Here is a 12,187-nt window from a genome sequence, read left to right as displayed (position 1 = left end):
ATGGAGAAATAGACCGCCACGTCCTGACACCTTATAGGAACCTGACACACACAATGGTCACACAGTCATCCCCCCCACCCCTCCAGTGGTGTTACTGTATAATGTCCCAGCATTCCCAGCAGCCACAGTCTCACCTCTCCACTCAGCAGCTCCACCATCTTGTTGGTGACTTCTAGGATCTTCTCTTCCTCCATTTCCTCATGTATCAGGGGCCACGGGATTGGGCTCAGGGTTCTTCCCCATCCTTCACACCCAGGGGCCCCACAGCGCCCACTAGAGGACTTCTTCACTACTGTGTAATCCTGTGTATGGAGAGACACATTACTATCACTCCATCCATTCCCAGAATACCTCACCTCTCCAGTCCTATCCATCTGTTATTCCATAGATAAGAATGATGTCATGATGACATCACTCCCAGAATCCCTCACCTCTCCAGTCCTATCCATCTGTTATTCCATAGATAAGAATGATGTCATGATGACATCACTCCCAGAATCCCTCACCTCCCCAGTCCTATCCATCTGTTATTCCATGGATAAGAATGATGTCATGATGACATCACTCCCAGAATCCCTCACCTCCCCAGTAAGCAGGAAGAGTATGTGTAGGGTGAGGGTTATTATCCTCTCGGCCATCTTATCTCTGTCTCTCTCCATCTCTGATTGGTCCATCATGAAGATTAATGGAGAATCCTCTATTGTAGGAACCTGAATGGATAAATATGAGCCAAAGTAAAAACCACAAACGTCCCAAGTAAATATACAATTCTAGATTAGAATATAGAGAAACTATAACTAGTAATTATATCCCTCCAGTATTACTCCTGTAGTCCTCTGTAGTCTTGTAGCACCAGTTGCTCTTCAAGGGTTTATCCGGGTAGCAAAAATGTTCTTCAACCCCCCTCCTGCAGTATCGGCTGGGCTGAACATAGATATCGGCCGTGTCACTGAACGGCCGCTGTATTACAGCGTGTGAACTCGGCCTTATAGTGTGATTTGTGGGGTGTATTAAAGCAATTCTATTAGACAAAGTGATTTTTATCGATTAGTGATTAATGATCGCAAGCGAGATTGTTTATGGTTAACCTGAAATCGTTCACCATATTACACAGAACGATGGTCGTTAGTTACTACGATTGGTTACTCCATCTGATCCCGGCAACTGAAGGAAAGATGTCGAATTACACTGAGCGATTAGCGATGACTTTAGGGTCAGATCTAACTGAACGATCAACGACACACGAACAATTTTTCGAACGTTGCCTGAAATTACACGGAACGATTATAGTTTGAATTCAAACTATATAGCGATTTTCCGCACGCTAATAGTCTCTCATATAATAACGCCCTTAAAGGGCTTACTCAGATTTCAGGTTGTGTGCGGTATTGCAATTAAGCTTCATTTACTGCAATGGAATTGAGTTGTAAAATCCTTACACCCACCTACCTGAGGACAAGAGGGGAGCTGTGTCTAGAAGAAAGTAACCATGTTTTTCTAATCCTGGACAACCCCTTTAAGGCTGGTCCTGAAGAGGTTAACAACAAAAGGAATTATTATATATAGACATATACATATATATCCCTCCACCTGCAGAAGGGTAGATACTATTTCCAAGTCAATCTATGTACCCTTGATGACATCACGCTCATGTGACTTGTGTGGGAGGAGGAGTTTAAGCAGAAGAGCTCAGTGCCTATAGGACCTGCCATGATGTCACAGTCATGTGATCAGTCACATGGAGTAGGAGTCACATGATCAGGGGCTGCTGCTCAGTGTATGCAGGACTCTGCTGTGCTGGATGAGCTGAAGTGATGTGTATGCAGCAGAGCTGTGTGTGTGTGATGTGTGTGGAGCAGAGCTGTGTATGTGTGTGTTATATATGCCTGCAGCAGAGCCCTGTGTGTAATGTACATGTAGCTGAGCTGTATATGTGTAATGTACATGTAGCTGAGCTGTATGTGTGTAATGTACATGTAGCTGAGCTGTATGTGTGTAATGTACATGTAGCTGAGCTGTATATGTGTAATGTACATGTAGCTGAGCTGTATATGTGTAATGTACATGTAGCTGAGCTGTATATGTGTGTAATGTACATGTAGCTGAGCTGTATATATATGTAATGTACATGTAGCTGAGCTGTATGTGTGTAATGTACATGTAGCTGAGCTGTATATGTGTAATGTACATGTAGCTGAGCTGTATATGTGTGTAATGTACATGTAGCTGAGCTGTATATGTGTAATGTACATGTAGCTTAGCTGTATATGTGTGTAATGTACATGTAGCTGAGCTGTAGATGTGTAATGTACATGTAGCTGAGCTGTATGTGTGTAATGTACATGTAGCTGAGCTGTATATGTGTGTAATGTACATGTAGCTGAGCTGTATATGTGTAATGTACATGTAGCTGAGCTGTATATGTGTAATGTACACGTAGCTGAGCTGTATGTGTGTAATGTACATGTAGTTGAGCTGTATATGTGTAATGTACATGTAGCTGAGCTGTATGTGTGTAATGTACATGTAGCTGAGCTGTATATGTGTAATGTATATGTAGCTGAGCTGTATGTGTGTAATGTACATGTAGCTGAGCTGTATGTGTGTAATGTACATGTAGCTGAGCTGTATGTGTGTAATGTACATGTAGCTGAGCTGTATGTGTGTAATGTACATGTAGCTGAGCTGTATATGTGTGTGTAATGTACATGTAGCTGAGCTGTATATGTGTGTAATGTACATGTAGCTGAGCTGTATATGTGTAATGTACATGTAGCTGAGCTGTATATGTGTGTGTAATGTACATGTAGCTGAGCCGTATGTGTGTAATGTACATGTAGCTAAGCTGTATGTGTGTAATGTACATGTAGCTGAGCTGTATATATGTGTAATGTACATGTAGCTGAGCCGTATGTGTGTAATGTACATGTAGCTGAGCTGTATATATGTGTAATGTACATGTAGCTGAGCTGTATGTGTGTGTAATGTACATGTAGCTGAGCTGTCTGTGTGTAATGTACATGTAGCTGAGCTGTATGTGTGTAATGTACATGTAGCTGAGCTGTATATGTGTAATGTACATGTAGCTGAGCTGTATATGTGTGTAATGTACATGTAGCTGAGCTGTATGTGTGTAATGTACATGTAGCTGAGCTATATATGTGTAATGTACATGTAGCTGAGCTGTATATATGTGTAATGTACATGTAGCTGAGCTGTATGTGTGTGTAATGTACATGTAGCTGAGCTGTATATGTGTAATGTACATGTAGCTGAGCTGTATGTGTGTGTAATGTACATGTACCTGAGCTGTATATATGTGTAATGTACATGTAGCTGAGCTGTATATTTTTATGTATATGTTTGATGGGTCGGCCGGGGATCAGCCGGGTGGTAGGGAGAGCAGCCGGGCGGCAGGGACAGAGGCAGGCTGGGAAGGTCTCCCCCATGCAGAGCCAGCGTAAGCTTCCGGCACAGACAGCCTGTCACACAGGAGAGAAGTTCAGGCATTGCGGGGCTGCACTGTGAGCTTCCGGCCTGTGTGACAGGCTGTCTGTGCCGGAAGCTTACGCTGGCTCTGCATGGGGGAGACTTTCCCAGCCTGCCTCTGTCCCTGCCGCCCGGCTGCTCTCCCTGCCACCCGACTACTCCCTCTTCCCCCCTGCCTGTCACCCCAGCTGCCCCCCCCCATCCTCTCCCGTCACCCCAGCTGCCCCCCCCATCCTCTCCCCCTGCAACATCAGCTGCCCCCCCATCCTCTCCCCCTGCAACATCAGCTGCCCTCCCATCTTCTCCCCCTGCAACCCCAGCTGCCCTCCCATCTTCTCCCCCTGCCCCTCATCTTCTCCCCCTGCAACCCCAGCTGCCCTCCCATCTTCTCCCCCTGCCTCCCATCTTCTCCCCCTGCAACCCCAGCTGCCCTCCCATCTTCTCCCCCTGCCCCCATCTTCTCCCCCTACCCCCCAGCTGCCCTCCCATCTTCTCCCCCTGCCCCCCATCTTCTCCCCCTGCAACCCCATCTTCTCCCCCTGCAACCCCAGCTGCCCTCCCATCTTCTCCCCCTGCCTCCCATCTTCTCCCCCTGCCCCCATCTTCTCCCGCTGCCCTCCCATCTTCTCCCCCTGCCACCCCTAGCTGCTCCCCCTCATCCTAGCTGCTCCCCGTCCCCAGCTTCTCCTGCTCCCCGTCGCCCCAGCTTCTCCCTCTCTTCCCCAGCTTCTCCCCGTCGCCCCAGCTGTTCCCCCTGTCACCACAACTACTCCCTAGCTTCTCCCCCTGTCACCCCAGCTGCCTCCCCCCCAGTCACCCCCAGCTGCCTCTCCTCGACGGCAATCGGAGAAGATGTCACCTGTGAGTCATTAGTAACTGCACTGTAATCACTTCTATAGTGTGCAGAGCCTGTGTACCATTGGGGTCTAAATGGGTCAGTGTATTTGTTTGTGGTAGTGTACTGACACAGCCCCGCGGTCACTACAGTACACCAGTGCAAACTTTTAAACTAGGACCCAACTACAACAGCTGCAGGCACTACAACTCCCAGCATATCCCGAGGGCTACAGACTGTCAGTACATGCTGGGAGTTGTAGTGCCTGCAGCTGTTGTAGTTGGGTCCTAGGTGCATTATACACTGGAGGCTTTGTGGCATATAAGAATACATAGATCTGCGGGGGCTCAGTGCAGGGAAGTGACCCCAGAACATCACTAATAGGGGATAGAACAAAAACATCTCCCCCTATTAGTGCTGTTCTGGGGTCACGTCCCTGCACTGAGCCCCCACAGATCTATGTATTCTGATCTCCCACAAAGCATCCAGGACCCAACTACTAGAGCTACAGGCACTACAACTCCCAGCATGTACTGACAGTCTGCAGCCCTCAGGATATGCTGGGAGTTGTAGTACAGCAGTACAATCCTCTGATAACTGCCGATGTAGTCAGATGTATTGCTGGACCTTCAGGGCTGATGGTTGTTACTAGAGATGAGCGAACCGGGCACGAGTCCATCCGAACCCGAACGTTCGGCATTTGATTAGCGGGGGCTGCTGAACTTGGATAAAGCTCTAAGGTTGTCTGGAAAACATGGATACAGCCAATGACTATATCCATGTTTTCCACATAGCCTTAGGGCTTTATCCAACTTCAGCAGCCACCGCTAATCAAATGCCGAAAGTTCGGGTTCGGATGGACTCGTGCATGCTCCAGGTTTGCTCATCTCTAGTTGTCACCCACAGATTGCAGCCACCACGAGCCTCTGCACACAGTGATTTATTATAGGGTTGTCCTCTCAGAGACTACAACTCCCAGCATACCCTGAGAGCTGTATACATGTTATTCCCAAGGGATTTGTCACAGATACAGATGAATACAGGAGAGGAACGGATCAGCATGTCGTGTCTCACTGGTTCTATATTGGTGGGCCCCAGGTGCCCCAGTCCGACACTGGACAGAAGCAGTCCCCAAATTAAGTCCTCGTCCTCCTTCCTTCCTCCATCACGTCTGTTTGATGAGAAGAGCGGGCATCAAGCAGAGCGGCACCCCAGCACCCAGTACTACTGACAGCCGGGGAGTGCCCTCAGTAGTACTGGGTGCCAGCTGTGCCCGGGTATACAGATGTCAGGGGGTGTTCAGGAGTATAACCATGAGGCAATGTAGACTACAACTGTCCCAGGTTTAGTCCAGATCAGGAGTGTTACCACAGGATGGACCGGGCCTCCTTCATGGCGAGTCATCGGAGTAACGTTTCGTTAATAATCAGTGGAGGGTTAGTGGTTTTATTTCGGCAAATCGTTTCTACTTCTTATAAATGTGCTGTGCAATGTGCAGACTTTCTGGCCAGAGAAAACGCTGGATTCACGTTACACTGCTCAGTGCTGGTCTGGGGGCTTCTGAAGGTTTGCTACAGGAAGATCTTGATTTTAGTGGCCTTATTGGGGAAGATTTATCAAACCTGGTGTAAAGTGAAACTGGCTCAGTTGCCCCTAGCAACCAATCAGATTCCACCTTTCATTCCTCACAGACTCTTTGGAAAATGAAAGGTGGATTCTGATTGGTTGCTGGGGCAACTGGGCCAGTTTCACTTTACACCATGTTTGATAAATCTCCCCCCATAGTGCATAGGAGGCAGCACAGATGGAGTCTACAGGGGGTATAAATTGCATATACTAGTGATAGAATGGTCAGATCTAGTCCTGCTCCTCATATACATACACAGGATAGCAAATCCTAAAAAGTCACCTGAGTGACTACATTGAAGGGAATCTGTCAGCTCCTGGGCCCTGCTGACAGTGAGCTGTAGCTGGCAGCCCCCAGTGAGCATGGTGCCTTTCTGGTAATTCTTGGTGCAGCGGACTATGTACAATCTTATGTCTCCTACTGTACTAAAGAGTCACAGAGCAGTTGTTTGTGCCACACTCTGGCATGCATCCTCCTCCCTCTTTATGAATAATCAATACTGCCCGGCCTCCTGCTCGCTCAGCTGTCAGATTGCAGATCAGAAACACTCAGGTATAAGAGAGAGATTGGAACCCCTTACCACCTTATTCAGACCCTGTCATAACAAGGTGTATTGGTCAGGATAAGGCACTAAAGGGTTAATCATTCAATATATTATAACCCTCCTGTGCCGCCCCAAATTACTTTCCCACTTTCTGATATATAATATATTTCTCTTATTTTTATTTTCAATTAAACAGGTTAAAAAATATAAAGACTTTGTGAGTGAAACCTTTCCCACATTCAAGTTATGATTTTTTGTTAGAGACAGTTTATGGTTACAGACTTTCCATATACGGCTCATGGAGATGGCTTCTCCCCGTGTGAATTTTCTGATGTTCAACAAGTGTTACTTTCCTTGAGAAAAACACTCCACATTCTGTGCATGAAAACAGTCTCACCCCTGTGTGAGTGCTTTGATGTTCAACAAGCATTGATTTTTGAGAAAAACATTTCCCGCATTCTTGGCATAAAAATGGCTTCTCCCCTGTGTGAGTTCTTTGATGTTCCACAAGCATTGATGATTGAGAAAAACATTTCCCGCATTCTTGGCATAAAAATGGCTTCTCCCCTGTGTGAGTTCTTTGATGTTCTACAAGCAGCGATTTTTGAGAAAAACATTTCCCGCATTCTTGGCATAAAAATGGCTTCTCCCCTGTGTGACTCGCTTGATGTCTAAGGAGACTTTTTTTAATATAATAACATTTTCCACATTCTGAACATGAAAATGGCTTCTCCCCTGTGTGACCTCTTTGATGTTCCACAAGATGTGATTTTCGAGTAAAACATTTCCCACATTCTTGGCATAAAAATGGCTTCTCCCCTGTGTGGATTTTCTGATGTTCAGCAAGTATTGCTTTACGAGTAAACCTTCTCTCACATTCTGTACATTGAAATGGTCTCTTTCCTGTGTGAGTTTTTTTATGTTGATTAAGTTGTGATTTTGAAGAAAAACATTTCCCACAATCTTGGCATAAAAATGGCTTCTCCCCTGTGTGAATTCTTAGATGGACAATAAGATGGGCTTTCAAACTAAAACATTTTCCACATTCTCGGCATAAAAATGGTTTTTCCCCTGTGTGAATTCTCAGATGTCTAATAAAAGATGATTTCCCAGTAAAACATTTCCCACATTCGGTGCATGTTAATAGTGTCTTCCCTGTCTCAGTTATTTGCTGTTTAACATTGTTTAAGTTTAACATTATATATTTTTCACTTTCTAAGCATGAATATGGCTTCTTCTCTGAGTGAGCTTTCTGATGTCGAACAAGCATCAATTTCCTTGTAAAAGTTTTATCACATTCTGGGCAGGAAAATGGTTTCACCCCTGTGTGACTTATTTGATGATCGGCAAGATGAGCTTTCTGAGTAAAAGATTTGCCACATTCTGAACATAAAAAAGGCCGCTCTCCTGTGTGAATTCTATAATGTTTACGAAGATTTGCTTTCAGAGTAAAACATTTCCCACATTCTGAACATAAAAATGGCTTCAATCCTTTGTGAACTCTCTTGTGCCTCGTAAGGTATGCTTTTTGGGTAAAACATTTCCCACATTCTGAACAAGAATGAGCGTTTTGATGTTCATCATTCCCTCTGTGACTTTTATTCTGTATAACAGTTTTTGATGAATCAGTAGAAGGATGAGATGGCAGATCTTTGCTGTGAGGGGCTGGGGGTATATCTGGGGTAATAGAATGTTCTTCATATGTATCTTGTGTGATCTGACCATCTGCAGTAATATCTGGAGATATCTGATGTCCCTCTGATCTCCGGGTACACTCAGCTGCCAAGAAGAAAACATAATATTTCAGTAATAACCTTAAAAATGTTGCTTTTTATGCAACATCCTGAAGTGTAAAGTGATCAACACCTAAGAGGAGGATATCGTGCTACAAAGGGATCGGGAAAATAAGCTGGAGGCTTGGGCAGAGAAATGCCAAATTAAGCTTAATGTGCATAACGTTCTGCCCATACAAATAAAATGTACAATTATGCTTTATATATAGCAGAACGCTGGGTGAAGCTGTCACTGGAAATGAGTTGGGAGTATTGGTGGACAGTAATCTCAGCGTTAGCGACCAGTGTCAAGAGGCTGCAGAGAAAGTCCTAGGACGCATCAAAAGAGGCCGAGATGCTGTCTGTACTGTCTAGCACTGTCTGTACAAATCACTGGACACATGGTATATACTGTGTACAACACCGGGCACCTGTAAATAAGAAGGACACAGCTTAACTGGAGCGGGTGCAGAGGAGGCGGCCCTAAATATTACACAACCAGGAAAGGTTGGGGGCGATCTGATCACAATGTACAGAGATATGACTGCACAGTACAGAGATCTTTGTAGTGATCTCCTTACTCCTAGGCCTCTAACCATGTCAAGGGGGCATCCTCTACGGCTAGAGGAAAAAAACAGCACAGACGTGGATTCTTTACTGTAAGAGCAGTGAGACTATGGAACTCTCTGCCACATCATGGTGTCATGGCTGATACATTATATAAATACAGGGAAGGCCTGGATGCTTTTTTTGAAAAATGCAAAAGAAGGGTCTGTGAAGCCTCAGTTACGAGTCTCAAAACACGGGAATAGCCAGATATCCCTCCAGGGGAGGAAAGCCTATTGCCAAGGGGGTGCCTCCCAGTGAGGAGATCACCAAACCACCCTGATACGTAGCCCCTTAAGTCCCACTCGGTTGCGAGTATTGGAACATAGATAGGAAAATACCAGGGTGGCCCCTTTCACGTCAAAGTCTAACTCTGTGGTGAGTATTGCGACATGACAAGGGTTAACCAAGGCAGGCATCCATCCAGACGATAGTTTCAGGGTAGTTGCCCCTCGTCAGTGTGGAGTAGGATTCTGGCTAACAGGAGCAATGAAAAATAGACCAACAAAACACAGAAATCGCTGAGCTCAGGGAGACTAGCAACAAAACAAAAAAACTCAGATGGAGTACTCACAGAAAAGTCTCCACTGATGCATTGCCCCCTATAAATTTAAATATGCCACAATCCTACTCCACACTGACGAGGGGCAACTACCCTGAAACGATCGTCTGTGGATGGATGCCTGCCTTGGTAAATCCTTGTCATGTCGCAATACTCGCCACAGAGTTAGACATTGACGTAAAAGGGGCCACCCTGGTATTTCCCTATTTATGTTCCAATACTCGCAACCGACTGGGACTTAAGGTGCTACGTATCAGGGTGATTTGGTGATCTCCTCACTGGGAGGCACCCCCTTGGCAACAGGCTTTCCTCCCTGGAGGGATATCTGGCTATTCCCGTGTTTTGAGACTCGTAACTGAGACTCCACGGACTCTTCTTTTGCATATTTAAATTTATAGGGGGCCGTGCATCAGTGGAGACTCTTCAGTGAGTACTCCAATTGATTTTTTTTTTTTTTTGTCGCTGGTCTCCCTAAACTCAGCGATTGCTATGTTTTGTTTTTCTTGACAAATGTATACAGGAGGAAAGACTGGCAGGACACAGAGCTTATAATATTCCACACAGAATAGTTACAGCCGGTGACTGAGGAGAATGTGTGAGTGTTCCCTGCATTTACTGGTCACTACTCACCTGGGGGGTTACCTGTAGTGTTGTCCTCCTTATACTGCTCATCACTGCTGTCATCTGTCTCTTCCTCCTCTTCTTTTACCCTAATGTCTGTAACATTGCAATGGCTCAGATCTTTCCCCATAGGAATCTCCTCCTTATACTGCTCATCGCTGCTCACATCTGTCTCTTCTTCTGATGTGCTGTCTATATCATTAATAGAGATCAGATCCTTCCCTGTAGTGATGTCCTCCTTATACTGCTCATCACTACTGTCATCTGTCTCTTCTTTTGTTGTTGTGTCTATATCATTAATAGAGTTCAGATTCTTCCCTGTACTAATGTCCTCCATATACTGCTCATCACTGCTGTCATCCGACTTTTCTTCTTCAATTTTGTCTGTAGCATTATTAAAGTTACAATCTTTTTCTGTAGTTATGTCTTCTTTATATTGCTCATTACCTCTCACATCTGTCTCCTCTTCTTCCCTTATGTCTGTATCATCAATAGGGTTATGATCCTTTCCTGACGAGGTAATTTCCTTATACTGCTCATTTCTGATCACATCTGTCTCTTCTTCTTCTTTTACCCTCACATCTGTTTCATTAATAAAGTTCAGATCTTTTCCTGTAATGATGTCCTCCTTATACTGCTCATCACTGCCGTCATCTGTCTCTGGAGCATAAATATTGTTCCCATCTTCCCCCTGATTCATAAGATGTGAGAGAAATATTGTAAAAGTCATCAGACAGGAGGAGAAGTCAGGTGGGATGTACAGATCATAGGGAACATCTCCATCTACCTGATCCTGATCCTGTGGGAGAAGAGGACGGGGACATCTCTCTGGTGCTGTTCTCTTACTGGATCTGACTGGAGGGAACACATACAGAGACTGAATTCATTCTTTCCATCCAGATAATACAGAGAGGAGGTGTGTATATAGTCCTGTCTATTACCTGCTGATGGGAGGGGCTGCTGATCCTCCAGCATCACATCCTTGTACTGATCCTTGTGTCCTTCTACATACTCCCACTCCTCCATGGAGAAATAGACCGCCACGTCCTGACACCTTATAGGAACCTGACACACACAATGATCACACAGTCATCCCCCCCACCCCTCCAGTGGTGTTACTGTATAATGTCCCAGCATTCCCAGCAGCCACAGTCTCACCTCTCCACTCAGCAGCTCCACCATCTTGTTGGTGACTTCTAGGATCTTCTCTTCCTCCATTTCCTCATGTATCAGGGGCCCCGGGATTGGGCTCAGGGTTCTTCCCCATCCTTCACACCCAGGGGCCCCACAGCGCCCACTAGAGGACTTCTTCACTACTGTGTAATCCTGTGTATGGAGAGACACATTACTATCACTCCATCCATTCCCAGAATCCCTCACCTCTCCAGTCCTATCCATCTGTTATTCCATAGATAAGAATGATGTCATGATGACATCACTCCCAGAATCCCTCACCTCTCCAGTCCTATCCATCTGTTATTCCATAGATAAGAATGATGTCATGATGACATCACTCCCAGAATCCCTCACCTCCCCAGTCCTATCCATCTGTTATTCCATAGATAAGAATGATGTCATAATGACATCACTCCCAGAATCCCTCACCCTCCCCAGTCCTATCCATCTGTTATTCCATAGATAAGAATGATGTCATGATGACATCACTCCCAGAATCCCTCACCTCCCCAGTCCTATCCATCTGTTATTCCATAGATAAGAATGAGGTCATGATGACATCACTCCCAGAATCCCTCACCTCTCCAGTCCTATCCATCTGTTATTCCATAGATAAGAATGATGTCATGATGACATCACTCCCAGAATCCCTCACCTCTCCAGTCCTATCCATCTGTTATTCCATAGATAAGAATGATGTCATGATGACATCACTCCCAGAATCCCTCACCTCTCCAGTCCTATCCATCTGTTATTCCATAGATAAGAATGATGTCATGATGACATCACTCCCAGAATCCCTCACCTCCCCAGTAAGCAGGAAGAGTATGTGTAGGGTGAGGGTTATTATCCTCTCGGCCATCTTGTCTCTGTCTCTCTCCATCTCTGATTGGTCCATCATGAAGATTAATGGAGAATCTTCTATTGTAGAAACCTGAATGGATAAATATGAGCG

The 12,187-nt window shown here is 45.4% G+C and overlaps 2 protein-coding genes across 2 annotated transcripts in view; both read right to left on the bottom strand.

Annotated features, from left to right (window-relative positions):
* The window catches only part of LOC138786650 (zinc finger protein 585A-like), a 214,893-nt gene that overhangs the window by 21,608 nt on the left and 181,098 nt on the right, over positions 1-12,187 (bottom strand). The gene's annotated exons all lie outside the window — the stretch shown is intronic.
* Positions 6,670-10,719, bottom strand: LOC138786733 (oocyte zinc finger protein XlCOF6-like). Its single transcript, XM_069963742.1, has 2 exons — positions 10,066-10,719; positions 6,670-8,274 (listed from the first exon to the last, which is right to left on the bottom strand). The coding sequence occupies exons 1-2, from the start codon at positions 10,391-10,393 to the stop codon at positions 6,770-6,772; spliced, it is 1,833 nt and encodes a 610-aa protein (XP_069819843.1). The 5' UTR covers positions 10,394-10,719; the 3' UTR covers positions 6,670-6,769.

This window comes from Dendropsophus ebraccatus, chromosome 3, assembly GCF_027789765.1.
Source record: "Dendropsophus ebraccatus isolate aDenEbr1 chromosome 3, aDenEbr1.pat, whole genome shotgun sequence".
Lineage (NCBI taxonomy): Eukaryota > Metazoa > Chordata > Amphibia > Anura > Hylidae > Dendropsophus > Dendropsophus ebraccatus.
The sequence above is the reverse complement of the archived record's forward strand: the minus strand, read 5'-3'. Positions and strand labels throughout refer to the sequence as shown.

Bases quoted from the DNA above. Each gene is read 5' to 3' on its own strand.
- LOC138786733 (XM_069963742.1), bottom strand. From the start codon at position 10,393: ATGGAGGACATTAGTACAGGGAAGAATCTGAACTCTATTAATGATATA. The intron at 8,275-10,065 runs GTGAGTAGTGAC...TCTTCTTGGCAG, and splicing joins CACTACAGGTAACCCCCCAG to CTGAGTGTACCCGGAGATCA.